The sequence below is a fragment of the Ichthyophthirius multifiliis genome, assembly GCF_000220395.1.
Source record: "Ichthyophthirius multifiliis unplaced genomic scaffold scaff_1120509249543, whole genome shotgun sequence".
Taxonomy (NCBI): domain Eukaryota; phylum Ciliophora; class Oligohymenophorea; order Hymenostomatida; genus Ichthyophthirius; species Ichthyophthirius multifiliis.
Genome location: NW_004087622.1, coordinates 44365 through 67822, shown reverse-complemented (window position 1 = coordinate 67822; position 23458 = coordinate 44365). Strand labels below are relative to the sequence as shown.

The following is a 23458-nucleotide window of genomic DNA, read 5'->3' as shown; positions in this document are numbered from 1 at the left end:
TTTATTAATAATTACATTATTATTTTAAAATTATAAAAATATTACAAATTATATAAAAAGAAAATATATATAAATATATATATTTATAGTATATAAATATATATTTATAATTTATATAATTATAATATTAATTTTTATATACATTAAATTTTATAAATTAATAATTTTTGCTATTTTAATAAAAAAAATAAAATTAAATATACTCATAAATATTTCTATTTTTCAATAAAAAAACCTAATAAATGTCATAAGAAGGTTTTTTCATTCTATTTTTAAAATATAGAATGACTAAAATAATATTAAAATAAAAATAGAAAACAATATTTTATAAATATGTACAGAAAACTAATAAGAAGCAATTCTTTATAATTAAGCAAAATATTAATTTATAAGAAAAAACTATTAGTAAGCTGTAAAAAAAAAAAATAGAAAAAATGACATAATTTAATAATAAATATTTATCTATATATACTTTTTAAAAATTTTTATATAGATTTAATTTCTTGAATAACTTCTTTAATTAAATAATAAAAAAATAGACGCAAAGAATATACTTTTGTAAATACAAAAAGAGGATTATATTATCAAAAATCATCAATATGACTAAAATTTTATAAAAAATTATTAACAAAGATTATTTGAAATACAAAAAGTAGAATAAAAGAAAAAATCTATATATAATATATATATAATGTATTTTTTTAATATATATAAACCGAAAAATAGTTAGATCCTTAAAACTATATAACTTTATTTAATTTGGCATAATTTTATTATGAAATAAAAGATTTTAAAACATCATTGGAATATTATAAAATATTAAATTAGATTTAAAAAAATGATATTAAAATTTAATTCAATATCGCAATAATTTACTCATATAATAATCGATTTGAAAAATCTATAGAATATTATGAAAAAGTAAAAAAAAAAAAAAAAATTATAAATTTTTCTCTCTCTTTTTTCCCACCCCCCTAAAATAAATAAAATAAAATAAGGTTTTATTAATAAATCCTTATTATTCACCAGCAATTATAAACTATAGCAATTTGCTAATAAAGAATAAAAAATACGCATAAGCTAAAAATTTACTTTAAGATTATTTAAAAAAAGCTCCTTTTGATGAAGAAGCAATGAATAATTTAAATATAATTTTATCAGAAAGGAATGAATAATTAAAGGCTTAAGAAAATTTTAAAAAAATATTAAGGAAATCAAATCCAAATATAAATAGTTTATATAATTATGCTGTTTTTTTATATAAAAATGAGGAAAAAATAAACAGTTTAAAACTTTTGGAAAAAATAATAAATTACTTTGGGAATAAAAAAGAAGTAAAAATTCAAAAAATAATAATTTTTTCCTATATTAATATGGCTTTTATTTTAGAAAATTTAAAATAATTTTCTTTTGCTCTATAAATATATAATCTAGTATATTTTTTTGTTTCATTTTTTAAATATATATATATATTTTATTTAAAAACCAAGATTTTAACTAGATTTAGAAATTTTTTAAAAAATGAAAATGAGATTTTGTAAAAAATAAAAAATATACAAGAAATTATTTATTTGTAAAAAAAACTTGAAAATATTTAAGAAAAAAAAACTGAAAATTTTTAAGAAAATAAAGTCGAAAATAGTTTTTTTAATGAAAATAATAGCTTTTTAAATGAAAAAAATCAAAATTTTATAAAAGAAAAATATTCTTTTATGAAAAATAGTTAATCGCAACATTAAAAAACATAAAGAAATTCAAAGTCTTAATCTTCTTAAAGAAATAAAAAAAGTCTTACTTTAGAACTTTAAAATTAATAAGAAAATATATAAACTAAACCTTATTTACTTGTTTAATAAAATAATTAAGCTTTGTAAAATTACAAATAAAATTTTCTAAATTAAAAAATTTTTTTCAAAAATTCATTTCTAGTATAATAATAAAAACCTATATTTTCAGTATAAAAACCTAATTTTATATAAAAGAATCTCTTTAGATATCCTAATTAAGAGAGTTTAAATCCTAAGTTTTTTAATTAAGAAGTAGATAAATAAAATTCAGTTTTGAAAGAAAAAAAAGAATCTTTTTCAGTAGAAAAAAAAAGCTTTTAGAAAGAAAATTAAACTTAATTTTAAAGAAATAAATATTATTAAAAAAAAGAAGATATAAATAATAACATATTTTAGTAAAAAAATCCATAATTATTTTTCTAAATGAATTAAAGTTTATAAAAAATAAATGAAAATTCTTTAAAAAAAATATAAAGAAGTTAAATTTCTTTAAAAATTAATGAAAAATCTATAAAAAAACCATAAATCTATTTTAAAAAAACTAAAATAAATGAAAATGATACAAAAAAACCTAAATTTTATTTAAAAATTAACAAAAAAAATGATATTCAAAAAAACAATTAATAATATTTTATATAAAACGAAAAAGATAAATTCATTTTATTTTAAAATTATTAAAAATAGATTTTTTAATAAAAAGATAGTATAAATAATAAATATTATGGCTATAATAATAGTTTAACTATTTAATAAAATAGTATATATAATAATCAAAATGATTAAATGCATTAAAGCTTTAATTAAATAAATAATTTTTAATAAAATATAGAAAAATAAGAAAATTATAAAAATTAATTTTAATTATTAAAAAAAAACAATAGTTGTGAGAAAAATTGTGATATTAAGATTTATAAAAAAAAAGGTAATATGTAAAAATAAAAAGTGGTTTAAAATTTTAATTAAAATAAATTTAATTAATAATAATAATCATAAAATATAATATAAAGTTAAAGTTAAATATAAACTTAATAAATTAATAAATAAAATTAATAAAAAACTTAAGAATAAAATCGAAATTCTATATAGAATATAAATACTATCTAAAACTAAAATTCTATATAAAACTAAAATTCGATTTAAAATCAAAATTGTATTTAAAATTCTCTCTAAAATTAAAACTAAGATTCAATCTAAAATTCTATTTAAAATTAAAATACTATTATCTAAAATGAAAATCCTATCTTAAATTAAAATATTACCTAATAATAAAATTCTATATAAAATAACCAAAATACCGTTTAATAAAAAATTAATGAAAATGAACATAATTCTATCAAAAATACACAAAATTCGATATAGACTGAGAATATCTCATTGAAAAATAATTAAAACACAATATAAAATTAATAAAAACAAACTTTTTAAAAACCTTATTTAGATATAAAAAACATTAAAAATTCAAATTTTAATTAATAATAAGATTTTTCAATAGATAATGAATAAGAATAATCGATTTTAATATAAAATTCTATTTAAAAAAATATATAAAAAGATTAAAATAATTAATAAGTTTTAAATGAAAGTTAACATATTATAAATAATAACGAAAAATAACTTGAAAAATATATTGAAAATTTAATCGAAAAACCAATTGAAAATTCAAAATAAAATTCAATTTAAAATTTAAATGAAAGATTCGAATTTTCAATAAAAAACGAACAAAATTTATAAACTCAAAAATAAAACTCTAATATACTAAACGAAGAAAGCTTTGAAAAAATATAAGAAAATAATAGAAAAGAAACAGATTAATTATAAATAAGTTTCTAATAAATACTAGATTCTAATAAAAAAGACAAGAAAAATAAAGAATATAAAGAAATTCGATCAAACATATAATGTTCTACTTTTTAAATTGATAAAGTGGAAAAAAATGAATAATTTTATATGGAAATGTTATAATAAAATCCTAAAAATGAAGAAGCTTTATATAATTTGGCTTTTTTTGAATTAAAAAAAAATTAAATTGAAAAAGCAAAAATTTATCTTTAGAAAATTCTAGAAATAAACTAAAAATATTAATATGAAAATGTAAAAAAAAAACAAAAAAAACAAAAAAAAAAGATATTTTTTTTTTAAAATAAATAAGATAAATTTTACACTAGGAGAAATATTTTATACTTAAAAAAATTATGAAAAAGCTTTATTTTATTTAAAATAAGCCTTTAAAATTTCAGACTAAAAATAATAAATACTCTTAAAAATAGCCTCATGTTTTTAAAAACAAAATAATATTTAAGATTCTATAAAAACATATGAATAAGCTATTTAAATAAATACCAAAAATCACATTCCTTATTTAAAATTAGGATGGTTATTGGTAAAAAATAATTCAATATATTTAGGAATAGATAATTTATTAAAAGCTTAATGTTTATAACCTAATAATTTTAAAATAACATAAAAATTAGGAGAGGTAACAAAAAAATTAAAATATAATATATATTTATATATATATAGGCATATCTATTATTAGAAAGTAATGAAGAAACTGAAAATGCCATTTTTCATTTAATGAAAGCATTAGAAATAGATGAAAATAATTATAATTGTTTGATTGGATTAGGTAAAGCTTATGAAATTAAAGGAGATTATGATAAGGCTATATAATTTACCAAATTAGCAATATAATATTCTGAAAAAGAAAAATTTAATTTAAATTCTATATTTTTTTTAGGATTATTATTTTAGAAAAAAAAAGACTATTTAAATGCTTAAAAATAGTATTAGAAAATTTTAAGTATTAAATTATATTTAATTAATATAAATAATATATATATATATATTTGATTATATTTTTTTTTATAAAATTTATAGTTAATAATTCTAAACATATTGGAGCTTTAATAGAAAATGCAACTATTTTTAATTATTTAGAAAACATTTAATAATCTATTATTTATTTTAAATAAGCTTTATAATTAGAACCTAATAATAAAATAGCAAATATGCGTTTAGGAAAAATATATCAATTTAAATCTTTCGAATATTAAAAAGTAAAAAAATAAAATTTTATATTTAATTTATATATAGGCTATAAAACATTATGAAAAAATAATAAAATTCGATATTAATTATGCAAAAGCTTATTATCTTCTAGCCCATTGTTATTTGTTAATAAATTAATTAAAAAAGGCTTCTTAACTATTTAAATAACTTTTAGTTATAAATCCACGATTCAGTGGTTCTTTTCGTTATTTAGGTAAAATATATTTTGAAAGTAATAACTTATAAACGGCTTGTAAGTATTTCTAAAGAGCTTTAGAGTGCAATTATAATGATTTGGAGTCTAAAATAGGCTTAGGTAATTCATATTTTAAATGGAAAATTATGATTCGGCTATTAAATGTTTCTAAGAAATATCCGATATAGAATAAAACGAAGAAATCGAACATAATCTTGGAATGTGCTTTTATTTAAAAGGTGATATTGATTAATCTATAGACCATTTATAAAACGCTTTGAAAATAAACCCAAAAAAAGAAAATGCTTTGTATAATTTAGGAAATGCTTTATGTATAAAATAATAATTTCAATAAGCTTTAAACTGCTTTAAATTATGCAAAAAAATTGATAAATAAAATCCTTCGTATATATATAATTTAGCAAATACATATTTTATTTTAGGAAATAAAAAAAAATGCCATAAATATTTCTAAAAAGCTATATTATTTTAACCAGAAAATATTGAATGGCTTAGCTATGTAGCAGAAGTCTTTTTTATAAATGAAGAATACGATAATGCAAAAAAATTATTCGAAAAAATTCTAGAATTAGATAATATGAATATAGATGCTAATTTAAAAATGGCTTAATTAGAATATGCTTAAAAAAATACTTAAAATGCAATTTTACATATGAATGTATATATAATATATATATAAAGATATATATAAATATATATAAATATATAATATATATATATATATATATATTATTTTTTTTATTTATATAATAATTTTTTATATATTTTTTTTTTTTTTTTATATTTATTTTCATTATATAAATATAGAAAGTATTATATTAATAATCTGATAATGTAGAAGCTTAAAAGCTCAAAAAAATTATATTAGGTTAATGAATAAAAATAAAATACAAATATAAATATAATTATTATTTTTATATATTCAATATTAAATTTGGTTTTATATTATATTTTCTATTTTTTGTATTAGAAAATAATTTTCAGTATTTTCTTATAATTATTCTAATAATATAAGAAATCCTTTATGTACAAGTAAATTTTAAAAAGGATTTATTATTAAACCTTTTTCTATTTTTATTATTTCTCCTTATTAGCATATATTTTATATAGATTCTAGTAAACAAAATATTTAGTTTTCATTTAAATTAATATTTTAGCATAAAAATAAAAATATTTCTAAAAAATTTTTTTATATTAATTGAGTACATTATTATCTTATTTAAAATTATAAAAATATTTATATATTTATATTTATATATATATTATATTATATATATATATATTATATATATTTAAATTTAATTTAATATATCTTTTTTTTATATATTTATATTACATATTACAAGAATAATAAAAATTCACTAAGAACTAATACCCTTCCATTTTTACCTTTTTTTTTTTTAAATTTTTTTTTTTTTTTTTTTTTACATTTTCATCAATATTATATTTAAAAATATCTTAAATCCTATTTATAAAACTTTAATTTTATAAAATCAGATTTCTTTAATTATCTCCACATAAAACCACATTCGATAATGCAAAAAGACACCAACCCAATATACATTATATTTCACTTTTCAAAAAAACTTCTAAAATATAAAATATATATCCACTTTTTTCCAAAAATGAATCTAAGATACAACTTTCTCCATCAAAAGAGCAAATATTGGCAATAAGGCTCAAAGATATATAAGATTTAACTTAGCAATTATAAAAAGGGTGTTACTTTTGAATAAAAAGAGTTAAAAAATCACCAAATAAAGTAAGAAAATTGGCTATATTAGTATCTGTATTACCCTCTACATAATCCATTATTAACTAAATTATTTCGTCTTCCATATATATTTAACTTTTTATCAAAAAATCTAATAGTATTTGCATTTTTTAATTCATTTTGAGATGAAAAGGTCCTTAAAAAATTAATTTTAATAAATAAAAGCATAATTTTTGAAATTTTTTTTTTTCTAAAAATCCTATATAAAAGCACTATTTTTTATCTCAAATTGAATAAATTATAAATAATCAAAATTTGATAAAATTTCTTCTTTTTTTTCTTATTTTTTTTAAAGCAAAACCAAAAGGAAAAAAACTAAAGATTTTCTAATTGAAAATTGCTTATTTTCTTCCTTATATAATTAAAAAATTGCCAAAAAAAAGTCCTTTTAAATTATTTCGTTTAGTATTTTAGGATTATCAGCCATTTTTATATATAGAAGTATTTTTTTTATTCTTTTTAATTACTTTAAGGTTTTTAAAGTAATATATTTTATAAAAAAAGCTTTATTTTAGGCATATTATTATCTAAATATAAATGTAAATTTTCAATAATATTATTTTAAGTGTTTATTTTTTAAAGCAAAATATTAATAAGATTAAAATTAGGATTTATTAAAAGTTCTTATATAGTATTTTCTATTGAAATATTTTATAAGATTGTAGTATTTTATTAATTTTCGGTAAAAGAAAAAAAAAGGAATATTTTAAACGATTTTTTTCTTATGTTTTTGCCTTTTTTTATTATCGAATTTCTTATTAAAATATGCTCTTTTTTATATTTATATTCATTTATTTTATTATATTAAATATTTTATTTTTTTAATTAATAATTAAATTAATAATATATATATATATATATATATATAAATATATAAATAGGATAATTATTATATTTATTTTCATTTATATTATTAATAATTGCCGCTATTTTAAGTTTTAATAAGAAAAAAAGCTAAAAATAAGATGTTCTTCCTTAGAAATCTAATATATTTACATCTTCTTGATTTTCTAATGAAAAAATTTCCGAATCTTCTCTATTTTTTATAGGACAATTATAAAATGTTATTTAAAATGTTTTTATGTAATATTATTAATATTAATTATTTATTTTTATAAAGTTTTATTATATATTTATAAAAAATATTTTCATTTTTATTTATAATTTTTAAAAAACTCTTTTTTTTTTTATTATATATAATAAAAATTTTATTAAACTTTCATATTTTATTTTTTAAATAAAACTTTATATTTTTTTAAAAAAACTTAAAATTTATTTATAATATTTTATTTTTTAATATTCACAATTAAATATTATTCAAAACAAATATTATGCATATCATATTAATACTTGTAAATTTATTTTATTTATTTCAAATTATTTCTTAAATTTTAAAATATTTATTTCGAAAATCATTATTAATTTTAATAAATAAAGATATATTAATATATATATTTACATATGTAAGTATGAATTAAGTTAATTAAAAAAAATTAATAAATAGTATTTATTCATTATGTGATTTTATAAAATCATTTTTTTAATTATGTTGAAAAAAAGTATTAATATGATAAAAATTAATAAATATTAGTGTTAAAAAAATATGTTTATTTTTCTTATTAATAAAAAACAGATATATGTTTATAAATAAATATTAGATAATTAAAAATAATATATATATATATTTAAATATTTATATATTTATATATATATATTTATATATTTATATATTTATTTATTTATATATTTATAATTTTAAATTTTATTTTTTAATAATTGTTTTTATTTATTTATATATTTATTATTTAATTTAATTTTATCTATTTTAATTTTTTAATTAATAATTTAAATTTATAATATTTATTTATATATATTTTTTTTTCATTATATATATATATTTAATTGCTTATATTTTAATTAAAAAATATCTTTAAATTCTTATATACTTAATAATTATATTTATTCTTATTAAAATAAAGCAATATAACTGTTTATTTATATTTATTTTACGTATATATTTTTTTTTATTTTATTATATTTTATTTAATTTATTTTTTTAATTTATAAACTGTTAGAATATTTTATTGACTATATTATAGATTTTTTTATTTTTTATTTAATTTAAATATTATTTTAACATGAATATCATATGACAATTATTTAACCTTATCATATTTAATCTTCTATTACCCTTATTATTAATTTAGTTTACATAATAACTATATAGATTATATTTATTATATAAAGAATTCGAGTCATTACTTTTGATACTGTTTTGGCCTGATTTTTACTCTTTTTAATTATTTAAAGCAAAATTTTTTTAGATTTTTATAATTAAATTAATCATATCTTTAAAAAAATTATTATAATTAAAATTAAAAAAAAAGAAAATTAATTAAAATATAAAAATGAAAAAAAATATTAAATTATTATAATATATTAACCAAAATAAAAATATAATAATAATTATTAATAATAATGTATGTATTATTAATGATTATTTTATTATATAACTTATAATACAAAATTAAACTATGTAAAATAAAATTATATAAACCTTTTCAATAAAATAACATTTAAAAACTATTTTTACATTTATTTATATATTAAATTTTATTTAATTCTATATTAATAAACATAAAAAGGTTTAAAATCTTTTATTTTATGTATATATAACTTTTTAAATGATTTATTTATTTTAATCATTTTTTTATATAATAAATAAAGTAAACAATACTTTATAAATTATTTATATCATTTAATATTTTCTATAAATTTATTCTTTTTATAATATTTATATAGAAATTCATATACATTTATAATAAATATATTTAATATATTTTATCTTTTATATGTTTTTATATATAGCAAAATAAAATTATTTTACATAATAATAATATATCAACCATATTTTTATTTAATAAATAAGTATAACCTATTTATTTTAATAAAAAAATAGATAAGATAATATATATAAAAATAATATATATATATGTAAAAAAATAAAAAATTATTTATAAATAATATTTTAATCTACAAAACATAATTCATATAAAATTATCTTATTAAAATTTTTATTAAAATCGTTTAAATGAAAATACATATTTTACATTATACTAAAAAAAAACAAATTATTTAAATAATTTTTATTAAGAAAAGTTAAAATATATATTAGGTTAATTTTTTTTTTTAATAGACTCTTAATTTTTATATTTATTAATTAATTAAATTTTATAGTTTTTTGTTATTTATTATATAAATTATTTATCTTAATTTTATATTTATAAAATATAATAATTTTATTTATTCGTATATAAAATATAATTATTTATATTAACAATTATAATAAAAGATAAATAAATATAAAACCTATTATGATAATATAATTAATTATAAAAATATCATCTAAAATTTTGTTTATGATATAATTATTATTCTCTTTATTTTTTTTAATTTTCAACTTCTTATATTTTTCCATTTATTGCTTATTTTTCTTACTTATTATTTAAATAAATAAGTAAATGATTTATGTTTTTTTTTTTTTTATCCATACGTTTAACTTTTTTAATTCATTTGAAAATTATAATTCTAATTATCTTAAAAGCTCATTTTCAATTGTTATTTTTTCGATTTCTTCCTCAATTTTATTTTATTAATTTTATTATTAATCCATTTATCTTTAAAAAATTACTAAAATGTTCTTAAAATCAATATATATATATTTTGAACTTGTATTATAATTTTTATAATTATTTATCTGGATCTATATTTAAACTATATTTATGATAATACTAATATTATCAAAGTAGCTTTTATATAGATTTATATTATAAAAAATGTTTTTTTATAAATTTACATAATTTTTTTTTTTTATTGTTCAATTTCTAAATTGACTGTATTTTTTTATTTCTTTATTAAAAAAAAGAAATATTATTTTATTAATTATTTTTTAATAAATTTAAAAAAATTCATATTATTCTTTATATTAATATAAATCAAGAATAAATAATACCTAAATTCAAGTAAAAAATTAATATTAAAATAGTAAAATAGAAATAAAAATTTATATATGAACATTGTTAAATAAAGATAAAAAAAAAACAAAATAATAAAATTTTTAATTATATTAAATTAATAAAAAAATAAAAAAAAAAAACATATAAAAAAAATAAAAAAAATAATAATAATAAAATATTATATCAAAAATATTAATATTTAATAAATGAATGATTAGCAAAATTCAAATAATACAGAATAATTAAACTCTGCAGTATAATCAAAAACTAAAAAATAATTAGCTGTTTTTATAAATAATATTTTTTATGTTAAAGAATGTATATATAAGGGATAATTTCATAATACATATAAAGGTAATTACAAAAAAAAAAAAATTCAAAAAAAAATAATAAATATGATTTATTCTTATTAATAATATAAAAAAAATATAATAAAGGAATAAATAGAAAGACAAAATAATAAGTAATGATCAGAATGGTATAATAAATAATACGAAATATTCAAAATATTTAATCACAAAAAAGTGTAATTAATATCATGAACATATAAATATTGAAAATAAAATGTTAAAGCAACTAAAAGATAGTAAATAATAAAACAAAAATAAAAAATAAACAAAATTGTTAATATTAAAGCATTTTAAATAATATATTTAAAAAAGTATAATGTATTCCTAAATGTCTATATAAAGGAGAAGAAAAATAAACGGATAAACTTATTTTGTAAAGTAAAATATATATATGTATATATATAAAATATATATATTATATATATTTATATAAATATATATTATTTTATAAATATTAAATATTTTTTCAATAAATAAGTTAATTTATTTTTATTTTTATATTTAATTAAAAAAAAATTAAATAATTTTAATAACAAAATTTTTTAATATTTAAAAAAAAAAATAGAATTACAGAATAATAAGGACCTAGTTTAAAAATGATATTTAAATTAATGGGAAATAATTTAAAAATCGGAACTGTTTGTATGTTTGCTGTAAATATGGTTATTTAAACAAAAACAATAATAATAACATATATTTTTATAAATACATATATATATATTTTTATAAATATTTATTTATATATAATTTAATTTTTTTTTTTAATAAAATAAGTTAACAATATTAGAAGAAATACATAAAGCAAATGTAATACATAGGAATTTAAAACCTCGAAAAATAATTACACATACTGATTTAAAAAGCAATTAATTGTTTTTATTAGATTTTAAATATTCACAAAAATATAAACATAAAAATGGGCATCTTATAAGATATTCTGAAAATAATAAAATTTTAAATAAAGTTTTTTGTAACAAATTTTCAAGTATAGGAACACATTTAGGAATATGTAAAAATTTATAAATTATTAATAAATATTTAAATATATATCTATATTATTTATATAATTAATTTATATTTAAAGCTCCATCAAGAAAAGATGATTTAGAATCATTAGCATATATTTTTATATATTTTTTTAATAATGGATAAATATTTGGTAAAAAAAAATTCAATTCGAAAGAAGAAAAATTAAAATTTTACGAAGAATGGAAACTTTCATTTATACCTGAAAATTTATCAACCAATATTCCTTAAGATTTCATAAATTATATAAATTATATAAAAGCTATGAATATATTAGATAATCCTGAATATGATTTATGGAAAAAGGTATTTAAATAATTACCTTCAAAATAGGATTACCATCATCTGAATATGAATTTGAATGGGTAAAAAAATAAAATAAATATAATTAAATATTTATATAATTATAAAAATATATTTAAAAATATAATTATAAATATTTATATATTTATTTATATTTTTTTTAAAAAAAATAAATATATTATCAGTAATTAAAAATAAAAAATTAATTAATTTAATCTTTTGGAATTAATTATTAATAATCTGAAATACCTTCTAATTAATTTTATTCTGAAATGATTTAAAATGATAAATAAATAAATATATTAAAAGACGAAAATTAAATATTCTATGAATAAGTTCTAAGTAATTAGCAATTAGATAAAATACTTATTAAGAAATTTAAGAATAATAATAAGAAGAAACAGGAGAAGGTCATTATTTTGCCATTTTAATTGATCCATAAGACTTAATATCTAAATAATCTAATACTAAAGATTCTTTACATTCTAATAATTTAAGTTTTTAAACTGCTGTAATCGATGATAATTTTCTGAAAGAAAATAATAGAAATAATATTCTAAATTTAATTTATATAAAGATGATCAAAATAATAATAAATTTAGCTTAAATAATAATTCTTTTGAAGATTTAAGCAATTATGATAATGAATCTATAAATAGTTTAGAATTATAATAATAAAATCATAAAAATTTTATTTGGACTCCTTTTTAATTTAAAAATAAATATGTAAAATATTGAATTCATAATTAAATTTCCTATTTTTTAAAAGATAGGAAGAAATTAATAATTTTTATTTATTTATTTTTTTATAAAAAAAAATTTTTTGTGTATACATATTTATATAAAATATAATTATTTTATTTTATTAATTTCTTTAATAATTTTTAATTTTACATTTAAATTTTTATATTAATTTTTTTTAATATAAATTTTTTGTTTTTTATATATAAAAAAATTAATTATTTTTTATAAATAAATAAAATATAATGAATTATTATATGAAATTTAAATAATAATAATTAAAAGTTTTTTTATAAATAAAACATAATTTATATATAAATATAATAATAATATAAGTATATATATGTATTAATAATTATATTATATATATAAAATTTTAATGTTAAAATAAATAATAATATTATAGTTTTAATATTATTTATATATTACTTTTTTATTAATTATATGGTATATTTTAATATTTAAAATCAATTTTATTATTAAAATTTATTAAAATCAATGTTGATAAAAAATAATATATATTTATTAAAAACAACAAAAACCTTTATGTTAATAAAAATAATAAAATTTCACCTTTTTTTATCTTTTTTATTCAATTTTAAATTATTTTAATTAATAATAATAAAAAAATATATTATTTTTAATAAATGATATATAAAAACATAATAACTATTATAACAATAAATAATTAATATAAATTAATAAATAGTAAATAATATTTAAAACATAAAGGAAATATAAAATAATGTCAAACTTATAAAGTAAAAATAAAATAAAGCTTCTACTCAAATATTAAATTAACATAAAACAATTTTTTTATATAAATTATATTTTTTTATTTTTCTTATAAATAATTAAAGATTAATAATAAAAATGGGATTGGATTCCCTGTTATCATTATTTAAAAACAGAAATAAATAAATAATAAACAACATGGAATCTTTAACCTTCTATAGTATTAACAAACCCAAACGAAGAAGTATTAATTAATAATTATTTATTTTTATTAAAAAAAAAAAAAAAAAAAAATTATATTTAATTAAATATAATTATTAAATCAAAAAACAAAAAATATAGAGTCCAAATCCTCATGTAAAGATATTTATTGATACCGAAAAAGCTCTATCATATACAGATGAATTAGGTTGGAATTGGTAAAAAGGTTAAAATTTGCCAAATATATCTATTAGACTTGAAGTAAAAAAAAATAATACTTTAATTTATTTATTTAAAAATAAAAAATAAAGATAAAAGATATGTAGATATAAAAAACATTATAATGTCCATAAAACTTATTTGTAAAAAATAAAAAAATATAAAAAAGTTATAAAATATATTTTATATATAATAAAGGCTCATATATTTGCTGTTAAAGCAATTATTGATTAATAAGATAATTTTTATTTAGTGGATGTTGGAATGAAAGGTGAAACAAAAAATAAATTAAAAAATGGGCAAGCATTTTTTCAAGCTATATAGTTTTCATCCACTTCCTGTAATAATGAAGGAGTTAAATTTCATTTAGTAATATGTATTTATATTTAAAATGAAAATCATAATTCACCTAAAATATTAAATGCAACTATATCACCTCCTATATTTGTAAATTCAAAGAGATAAATAAAGGATTATTAAAATATAAATGTAATTAAGAAAAATTAATATATTATTATATATAATAATATAAAATTATAAAAATAAATAAAATGTTTTTATTAAAAAAAAGGAAAAAAAATTATATATTATGTTTAACCTTTTGTGCCAGAAATTTTTGATAAAACATTTATTAAAAGATAAAATATAAAAAGAAATAGTTTAGAAATTATCATATTTAATAATTAAGATGGACTATATAATTATTTAACAGCTCAAAATATACTTCATAAAGTAATAAATTAATAAGCATATAATAAGAAATATTATAAAAAAAAGAATATATAAAAATATAAATATATAAAAATTTAAAATTAATAAAAAAGAATTATATAGATATACAAATATATTAATAAAAAATATATAAATATATATATATATTTATTTTAATAGGTAAAACATCCTTTGTTTTTAAGTTTGCGATTTTCTTCTTGTATAAAATTATTATATAATAAAAATTTATTAGAATAATATGATGTAAATAATTTAAAAATTCATATATAATTTTATAAAAAAAAGAATGAGTCACTAATTTAGTTCTTATAAATGAAATTAAATAAAGACTATTTTAAAAATAAAAAATATAATAACTAAATAGCTAATCAAAATAACGAATTAAAACCTTTTATTATATTAATAAAAGAAACTAATGATATAGAGAAAAATAAAAAAATAATGGAGGAATTAGAATTATTACAATGTAATTCTTTATAAGTAATTTACGATGCTTTTAAAGTCCCTTAAAATTACAAAGATATAACAAATAATACATAAGAAGGAATTAATGAATTAATAAATGCATATAGAAAATAATATAATATTTTAATAACATTATCAAAATCTATTGGAAATATAGAGAATGATTAAAAATAAGTAAAAGAAATATAGTATATTAATATATATATATATATATATATATATAAATATATATATATATATATATATTTATTTATATTTTATTTATATTTTTATTTTTATTTATTTTATATTAATTATTTTATTTAATTTTTGTATTTTTATTTTTAGTTATATATTTTTTAATTTAATATTATTTATAGAATAGTGAAAGTTTAAGCCACAAAGAAGAGAGTATTAATTCATATAATTAATAAAATAAAATTAAATAAAAAAATGATAATTAAATTTATTTTTTAAATTCATCTTCAGTTTAAGAAGAAAAAAAAGAAACTTAAAACACTAATAAAAAATCTTTAAATTAATAATAAAAATATAAAATAAAAAAGGAAAATATAAATAATTAAATTAATTAAAAAGAATTATTAAAAAATACACAAACGATATAATAACAAGAATAATAAGAATATATAGAATATTAGAAATAATAAGAATAATAATCATTATAATAAGTCGTTTAAATATAAATAAAAGAAAAATAAATATAATAAGTCAAATAAGAAAAATAATTATAATAATCTTCATAAATAAAATAAGTTTAATAAGTATAGTAAGTTTAATAAGTTTAATAAATATAATAAGTATAATAAGTTTAATAAGTATAATAAGTATAATAAGTTTAATAAGTGTAATAAGTATAACAAGTATAACAAGTATAATAAGTATAACAAGTATAACAAGTATAATAAGTATAACAAGTATAACAAGTATAACAAGTATAATAAGTATAATAAATTTAATAAGGTTAGTAATTACAATAAGTATAATAATTCAAATAAATATAATAACAAAAAATATAATAATCAATTTAATAATAACCTTAAAAAGTTTTTAATACTAAAATAGAAAATGTAATTTTAATTATTTTTATAATTATATATCTATATATATATATATATATATTAAATTAGAATAATATTTAAATTGTTAATAATACTTTTACATAATAAAATATATAAAATATTCCTTAAATTATTAAATAAATACCTCCTCCTACTGCTATTAATCTTACAGCTCCGGCTTAACTGAATATGTACTTGAATTAAGGAAATTAGATTATAATGTAAACTCCACCAGCTCCACCTCAACCAAACATAGCATATGTAAATCCTTAAATTATGAATATGAATCATAATTAAGGACTAAATATGGCTAATGTTGTAATGATTCCTTTACAATTATAATAACCTATGATGCATTAATATTAATATCAAAATTAATTACCTTTTTAATCCTAAGCTAATTATGTATTGCCTTCTCCTGGTTAAGATATATAATATATGATGGGGTAAATTATATATACTTATATATATTTAAAATTTTTAATTAGTTAATAAATGTTAGTATGGCCTCATTAAGGATAATAATAAAACCCATAATAAATTATATCTGGAGCTGTAAATCATTAGGGTAATTTTTTATATAAATTTAATAAAAAAATTATTAAATTTTTAATTAGTATAAATGGCAAATCAATAAATTTAATAATAATAATAATATTAATAAAAATGATAATAAAGTTTAAACTATTTATTGTTCATTATAAAATAAAAATATTTAATTTAAATAAGTATTATTTTTCTTAATTAAAATAAAAAAAAAGGAAGAATTTTTTCTAATATTATATATATATAGCAAAAAAATATTTTTTATAATATATATATATATTATAATAATATTTAAAAATAATTTTTTGATAATAAAAGAAGATATAAGTATTAAATTTTTTATTATAAAAATGTTAATTAAATTTTATATATATATTTAAAAATTATATTATTAATAATAGTATTTTTTTTTTACATAATTAATAAAAATAAATATAAATACATATTTTTATAAATTAAATAAAAAAATAAATTAAATATTTATATATATGTATATGTTTAAAAATTGAAAAAGATAAAATATTTATATTTTATCATTTAGCCTGATTTTTTTATTATTAAATTTCCTTTCTATTCCTACATCTTAAATTATTTAATCTATTTACACTCTATGGATCCAAACAAGCTTTAATATAATCGTTTCTGACAACTCTATGTGCTTAAATATCTTAAACACTACTTTAAAGTAACCAATTTTCTAATTATTATTCTAAAAAATATAAAAATACTGGATTTAATTCTGATTAAGTAATTTAGATGATTAATTTATTATTATATTTAATATTTTATTCGTTATTTTTTAATTTTTTAATTTCTAAATTAAGACTGTTTTTGGTAAAAAAAGGAAATTATTATAATAAAAAATCTATATTTTTTAAAAATTTATGAAAGCCTTTTATGTAGTTTTTTACAACATTTTTTTTATCGATTTTTTTCACTTTTATTCCAGCCGTAGAATTCTCATTATCTAAATCTTATATTTTCTCAGGATTTAATATACAATTTTATTATAATTTTATATCAGTTTTTTACTAAAAAAAGCCTAAAAATATATTTATTTAGTATGTTATTTACCTATTATTTTAATTTAATTAGTATATTAAGGATAATAAGTTCTTTTTTTCAATTATTTTTATCGAAAAACTAAACGAAAAATACTATTCATTATTATTATCTGTATTGATGTTTATTTTTAATTCCATTTTTCCCTCTTTTTAATTTTATGGCGATTATTTATGCATTAAATTTAATAATTAAATGTTGTCCTCAAAAATATTGGCATTAATGAATATAATTTAGATTATGTTGTCTTAAATTATATTAATTTAAGGGTTAATTATAGGTATATTACTTAATAAATTTTGGTTGGAAAATATTTTATTTGTTTTAGAGATATAAATTATATTGTAGTTAGATGTTGAAATTTCAAGTTATTAAGAATTTTACATTTATATTTTTAATTTTATAATATATTTTAAGAAGAGAGAATAATTTAAATTTTATAAAATTATTAGAAAAGTAATCAAAAAAAAAAGTTATTTTTTATAAAAATATATAAATATATATATAATATATATATATAAATAATTAAATATAAATATAAATATATAAATATATAAATACATAAATTTATCAATATCATTTTTATCATAATATTTATTTATACTATATATATAATATTGTATTTTCAAATAAATTATAAAATGAAAAAAAATATAAAAAAATAAAGAAAAATTAAATATAAATGATATAAATTGTTGTTTATAATAAAAAGTTTAAAGATTAAATATTTTATTTATATATATATAAAAATATAAATATTTTATATATATATTATAATTATATATATGTATAATTAACATGTATATAATAAATTTTTTTTTATTAAAAAATAAATATATTATTAAATATCTAAAAAAAAAAATTTTATTATTTTTAATTATATAGTCTATTTTAATTAAATAAATATTTTATATAATAATATATTATTTTTTTATTTATAATTTATACACTAAAATGAATTTATATAAATTAATAAAAAAAAAGCAATATATTATTTCTATTTTAATTATTTCTTAGATAAACGTATTTTGTTTATATATTAAACTTTTATAATTTATATTTAATATAATAATAAATTATTTATTAAAATAGATTTATATAAAAAAAAAAATAGCTTATATATATAATTAATCTAATTTATATATATTTAATTTTAGTATAATATATTTCAATAATATTTTTATTAAAAAGCAAAAAATATTGTTTTTGTAAATATAAAAAATAAAACCTTTTTTAAAACAATATAAATAATTTTTTTTTTAAAATATATAAATACAATTAATTTTTTATCATATTTTTAAATTATTATAACTATTACAAATATTATCTAAAACTAAAAAGGAATTTTCAAAGTCTGATCTTTCTAGTCCATATTAATAATACCAATGTAAATAAGCATTTGCCTTAAATTTTTATTAAGCAATATCATTAATATTTTATATAATTCCAGCAATATTAGACCTATTACTAATAGCGAGTATCATTTTATAATCTATTCCTTCATTAGCTTTTTCATTTATATATTCGTAATTTATATTATCGCAATTCCATAAAACTGGATTAAAAGTTTAAACAATTTTCCTATTAATATATTTCATTAGACTTTCATTTTGTTTTACATTCTAAAAATAAATATATAAATAAAAAAAAATATAAAAAAATGAAAAAGAAAAAAAAATTATAAAAAAATAAAATTAAATAAAAAAAATATAAAAAAAAAAAATAAAATAATAATAAATATAAAATAGTTAAATAATATATAATATATATATATATATATATATATATATATATATATATATATAATAAATTTATATTAACTTTTTAAACATCTCCTCCTCTCAAAATGCATTAAGTAGTTATTGAAACATCTTTTTTCTATTCATTTTTCATAAAATCATATTCAAATCCACAATTATCTTCATTATCTTTTGTTGAAACAATTTAATTTTAATAATCTACGTTAACCTAAGATAGTAAACAATCAAGTGTTTTTTCCCATTTACATTCAGGTCCAGTACTTTATGTTTTATTATAATAATATGGTGTAGAATAAATTTCAACAAACTAATTAAAAAAATAACATATACATATACATATAAATATTATATACTTTCATATCATTCATTGGAGCTGTATCCATCAAAATATCAAAATAAAATCTATTAAAATTTTTATAGTCATTTATTCTCATTAAATTTAATATATTAGAAGCTATATATTAATTAATATTATTTAAATCAATTACTTTTTCAACACTTTTACTTTAAGAATAATTTAAATAGGTGTTAATTTTATCATTCTAAAAATAAATTATACAATCCGAATACTCTTACATATAAGATAACGATAAAGCACAATTATAATGTTATAGAGTACTTTCTCCAGATTTATTTGGAAACACTATAGTATTAATTAATTCTATATCTTCAAATATTTCTCTCATTTCTTATAATAAACGAGAACCAAAACCACTCCCAGTACCTCCTCCAATACTTGAAATCATATTAATTCCAATAAAATAGTCAGTTCTTTCAATTTCTTTTCGAATTATTTCTGTTGAATTTTCAATCATTTATGTATTTTCTTTTAATATATTATTATTCACATTTATTTTTTAAACATTTTTATATTAAATTTTATTTTCAGAAAATTTATTAAATTTAACCTCAATTTCATCCTTTTTTTATTATTGTTGCCTTTATATTAACTTTTATTCGTCCATATAACCTAAACACCAATTATTACCGCGTCCATTTTATAAATAAAGTACATTTTTTGAATTTATATATGAATATTTCTTCCTGTTTTCTGTTATTGGTTTTATTATTTTAGGTTCAGTATCTATATGAATTGAATGGTATAAATTATAGTCTTATCTCTTTAAATATGAATCTTCATATTAGCCAGATGTTTAATCAAAATAATCCAAAAGTTAAAGTCCTATTTAATTTCCACATTAACCTATATCAATAAGAAGAGAACCCATATATATATATATTAGATAAATTTAATAAATGTATTTAAATTTTTTATAAACAAAAAAAGATTGATTTAAAAAAATATATAATTTGTATAAGTAAAATTATAAAATAAATGTATATGTATATGAATATGTATATATATATAAATATATATAAATATATATATATATATATATATATATATATATATAATTATATTTATATTTCATTAATTATTATTATTATCTAATAATAAGTTTTTCTATAATAAAATTTTTCCTAATTATTTATAAATTAAAACTTATTTTTCATTAGAAAGAGAAACGATTCCCATTAATATATTTTCTACACTTTAGGATTGACTACCTAATACAAACTAATGTATATATACATAAGTAAACATTCCCTTTTTTTTTTTTAATTACAATATAATAAAAAATATATATACCATTAATAATTAACAATCCATTCTGTCTGTAATACCACCATGTCCTGGAATTACGTCAGCAAAATCCTTTATTTTTATAGCCCTTTTAAATCCTGATGCAAAAAAACCTCCAAAAGGAGCTATTAGAGATGCAAACATACTCAAAACTAATGAATGGAACTAAAAGTCTGAAAAATAGATATGTTAAATGTTAAAAATAGCCTAGAATACTTCTGGGAAATCATATTATTTATAAATAAAAATTTAATTAGGTGTGCAATCTGGTTAAATAAAAGGCGTAAAAATTAATTTATTTGAAGGACAAATTAATAGTGGAATTTATTATAATAAACCTGACAACTTTTTTTTTTTAAATTTATTTAATTTTTAAAAAATAAAAAAAATATTCGAGTTTTTTATTATATTTATATATAGTTTATTTTTTTACAAATAAAGCAAATAATATAGAGCTAAAAAATCCTCCAATAAATCCTTCCCAAGTTTTTTTTGGCGAAAGTTCAATAAGTTTAGTTTTTCCAAATATTTTTCCAAAAATATAAGCAAAAATATCATTAGTAATAACTAACATAGTAGGTAAAATAAACCAAATCATTCCATCTAATAAATTTACAATTATAAAAGATACTTAAGCAACAACTAAAATAAGAGCTAAATGAGTCCATGCAAATTATCTAAATTAATATCTATAATAACCTTTTTTTAATGATATGACAAATACTAAAAAGCCTATAATCCATAATGAGAAAGATATAAATTTGTGATATTTTATCATTATTTACAAAATAGTATTAAAAATTATTACTCCTTTCAGTTTTTATTAAAATAAAAGACCATAGAAAAAATAATTCCCTACAAAAAAAAAATACCAATTAATTACAAAAAACCAAGGAATACGAATTTCTTTATTAAAATTTCGTTTCAATGATATGATTTCTTTAAAAATACCTATATAAAATAATGAATATAAATATATATATATATATATATATATATATTATAATAATTTTTTTATATATTTATTTATATATTTTTTATATATTTTTTATATATTTTTTATATTCAATTTCATATTACTAAACATTATTAATTATATCAAAAATGTACAATATAAAGGACCAGATGCTATTACTCCTATAAAACCTACTAACATTACTATTGTCCATACTGTTCTTTACATAAAACTGTATGCATATTTATACATATATATAACTTATTTATATTATTATTTTTGTTATTTTTAACTTGTTTTATACTATAGGTAAAGGCATATTTCTCGATAATTTATTTTATTCTTATTATAATTATTATTGTTATTACTATAATTATTTCTTTTTATTCATTTATTAAATTAAAAATAGTTTTTAATTTTGATTTTCTTATATATATATATATATTTTACGTTAGAATTAGGTTTTTAGTTCATTTTATCTTAAAAAATTTTTAATTCATTTTCTGAAGCTGAAAATTCTTATTCTGTTGTTTTTTCATCTGTTTCTTCTGATTTATTCATTTTGATTTTATTTTATTTTACTAAATCAAATATTTATTAATTTAATATGTAAATAACTATTTATAATATTTATTTATAGAAAATTATTTAATTCAAATTCTTTCTTTTTTTTTATTTTAAAATAAATAAATTTTTTTTTTATATAAGAAAAAAAAAAAATTATATTTATAAATTCTAAAATATAATTATTAAAAAAAAATATTTATAATTAATAAAAAAAAATAAAAAAAATATTAATTATAAAATAAATAATTATT

General features: G+C 13.6%; 5 protein-coding genes across 5 annotated transcripts, besides 83 other annotated features; 3 read left to right on the top strand and 2 right to left on the bottom strand. All coding sequences in view use genetic code 6, as the record gives it.

Annotated features, from left to right (window-relative positions):
• Window positions 1-66: 66 nt before the first annotated feature.
• Window positions 67-166: a microsatellite.
• Window positions 98-139: a microsatellite.
• Window positions 167-1568: 1402 nt separating the features above from the next.
• Window positions 1569-1621: a microsatellite.
• Window positions 1576-1627: a microsatellite.
• Window positions 1576-1641: a microsatellite.
• Window positions 1638-1678: a microsatellite.
• Window positions 1679-1936: 258 nt separating this feature from the next.
• Window positions 1937-1981: a microsatellite.
• A 226-nt stretch (window positions 1982-2207) lies between these two features.
• Window positions 2208-2306: a microsatellite.
• Window positions 2307-2741: 435 nt separating this feature from the next.
• Window positions 2742-2771: a microsatellite.
• A 24-nt stretch (window positions 2772-2795) lies between these two features.
• Window positions 2796-2841: a microsatellite.
• Window positions 2818-2858: a microsatellite.
• Window positions 2853-2948: a microsatellite.
• Window positions 2861-3071: a microsatellite.
• Window positions 2924-3003: a microsatellite.
• Window positions 2932-2997: a microsatellite.
• Window positions 3072-3876: 805 nt separating the features above from the next.
• Window positions 3877-4897, top strand: IMG5_010910 (hypothetical protein; the record flags this gene model as incomplete). The annotated part of the gene is made up of 4 exons (XM_004039720.1): window positions 3877-4263; window positions 4308-4587; window positions 4665-4843; window positions 4881-4897. Coding segments are annotated over 4 exons (863 nt in total), but the record flags the coding sequence as incomplete, so codon positions are not given.
• Window positions 3883-3908: a microsatellite.
• Window positions 4898-5167: 270 nt separating the features above from the next.
• On the top strand, window positions 5168-5928 carry IMG5_010900 (hypothetical protein; the record flags this gene model as incomplete). Its single annotated transcript, XM_004039719.1, has 3 exons — window positions 5168-5363; window positions 5511-5710; window positions 5860-5928. The coding sequence occupies 3 exons, from the start codon at window positions 5168-5170 to the stop codon at window positions 5926-5928; spliced, it is 465 nt and encodes a 154-aa protein (XP_004039767.1).
• Window positions 5703-5777: a microsatellite.
• Window positions 5712-5782: a microsatellite.
• Window positions 5714-5836: a microsatellite.
• Window positions 5776-5843: a microsatellite.
• Window positions 5806-5843: a microsatellite.
• A 357-nt stretch (window positions 5929-6285) lies between the features above and the next one.
• Window positions 6286-6344: a microsatellite.
• Window positions 6286-6385: a microsatellite.
• Window positions 6286-6386: a microsatellite.
• Window positions 6293-6386: a microsatellite.
• A 48-nt stretch (window positions 6387-6434) lies between these two features.
• Window positions 6435-6469: a microsatellite.
• Window positions 6470-7666: 1197 nt separating this feature from the next.
• Window positions 7667-7706: a microsatellite.
• Window positions 7670-7702: a microsatellite.
• A 240-nt stretch (window positions 7707-7946) lies between the features above and the next one.
• Window positions 7947-8032: a microsatellite.
• Window positions 8033-8053: 21 nt separating this feature from the next.
• Window positions 8054-8093: a microsatellite.
• A 404-nt stretch (window positions 8094-8497) lies between these two features.
• Window positions 8498-8582: a microsatellite.
• Window positions 8498-8634: a microsatellite.
• Window positions 8502-8555: a microsatellite.
• Window positions 8517-8639: a microsatellite.
• Window positions 8518-8691: a microsatellite.
• Window positions 8547-8698: a microsatellite.
• Window positions 8607-8659: a microsatellite.
• A 118-nt stretch (window positions 8699-8816) lies between the features above and the next one.
• Window positions 8817-8891: a microsatellite.
• A 301-nt stretch (window positions 8892-9192) lies between these two features.
• Window positions 9193-9244: a microsatellite.
• Window positions 9245-9774: 530 nt separating this feature from the next.
• Window positions 9775-9832: a microsatellite.
• Window positions 9833-9878: 46 nt separating this feature from the next.
• Window positions 9879-9910: a microsatellite.
• Window positions 9911-10962: 1052 nt separating this feature from the next.
• Window positions 10963-11018: a microsatellite.
• Window positions 11019-11429: 411 nt separating this feature from the next.
• Window positions 11430-11463: a microsatellite.
• Window positions 11464-11566: 103 nt separating this feature from the next.
• Window positions 11567-11633: a microsatellite.
• Window positions 11572-11617: a microsatellite.
• Window positions 11576-11633: a microsatellite.
• Window positions 11600-11657: a microsatellite.
• Window positions 11658-11883: 226 nt separating this feature from the next.
• Window positions 11884-11937: a microsatellite.
• A 1485-nt stretch (window positions 11938-13422) lies between these two features.
• Window positions 13423-13456: a microsatellite.
• Window positions 13443-13504: a microsatellite.
• Window positions 13458-13509: a microsatellite.
• Window positions 13510-13565: 56 nt separating this feature from the next.
• Window positions 13566-13632: a microsatellite.
• A 549-nt stretch (window positions 13633-14181) lies between these two features.
• Window positions 14182-17527, top strand: IMG5_010890 (zinc finger transcription factor sma, putative; the record flags this gene model as incomplete). The annotated part of the gene is made up of 4 exons (XM_004039718.1): window positions 14182-14241; window positions 14340-14560; window positions 14616-15308; window positions 16004-17527. The coding sequence occupies exons 2-4, from the start codon at window positions 14519-14521 to the stop codon at window positions 17525-17527; spliced, it is 2259 nt and encodes a 752-aa protein (XP_004039766.1). The 5' UTR covers window positions 14182-14241; window positions 14340-14518.
• Window positions 14931-14970: a microsatellite.
• Window positions 15177-15296: a microsatellite.
• Window positions 15195-15296: a microsatellite.
• Window positions 15798-15870: a microsatellite.
• Window positions 15852-15938: a microsatellite.
• Window positions 15852-15945: a microsatellite.
• Window positions 15860-15918: a microsatellite.
• Window positions 15860-15924: a microsatellite.
• Window positions 15860-15940: a microsatellite.
• Window positions 15864-15939: a microsatellite.
• Window positions 16218-16270: a microsatellite.
• Window positions 16308-16618: a microsatellite.
• Window positions 16587-16637: a microsatellite.
• Window positions 17439-17511: a microsatellite.
• Window positions 17528-18761: 1234 nt separating the features above from the next.
• Window positions 18762-18857: a microsatellite.
• Window positions 18769-18836: a microsatellite.
• Window positions 18771-18826: a microsatellite.
• Window positions 18858-18918: 61 nt separating the features above from the next.
• Window positions 18919-18957: a microsatellite.
• Window positions 18958-19002: 45 nt separating this feature from the next.
• Window positions 19003-19052: a microsatellite.
• Window positions 19053-19569: 517 nt separating this feature from the next.
• Window positions 19570-21269, bottom strand: IMG5_010880 (hypothetical protein; the record flags this gene model as incomplete). Its single annotated transcript, XM_004039717.1, has 3 exons — window positions 19570-19902; window positions 20102-20347; window positions 20394-21269. 3 exons carry the CDS (start codon window positions 21267-21269, stop codon window positions 19570-19572), a joined length of 1455 nt encoding a protein of 484 aa, XP_004039765.1.
• Window positions 19904-20025: a microsatellite.
• Window positions 19904-20027: a microsatellite.
• Window positions 19905-20007: a microsatellite.
• Window positions 19944-20043: a microsatellite.
• Window positions 20036-20085: a microsatellite.
• A 110-nt stretch (window positions 21270-21379) lies between the features above and the next one.
• Window positions 21380-21468: a microsatellite.
• Window position 21469: 1 nt separating this feature from the next.
• Window positions 21470-22892, bottom strand: IMG5_010870 (phosphatidate cytidylyltransferase, putative; the record flags this gene model as incomplete). The annotated part of the gene is made up of 3 exons (XM_004039716.1): window positions 21470-22030; window positions 22119-22636; window positions 22766-22892. 3 exons carry the CDS (start codon window positions 22890-22892, stop codon window positions 21470-21472), a joined length of 1206 nt encoding a protein of 401 aa, XP_004039764.1.
• Window positions 22653-22690: a microsatellite.
• Window positions 22664-22750: a microsatellite.
• Window positions 22674-22750: a microsatellite.
• Window positions 22696-22750: a microsatellite.
• A 489-nt stretch (window positions 22893-23381) lies between the features above and the next one.
• Window positions 23382-23425: a microsatellite.
• Window positions 23423-23458: part of a microsatellite that runs on past the window's edge.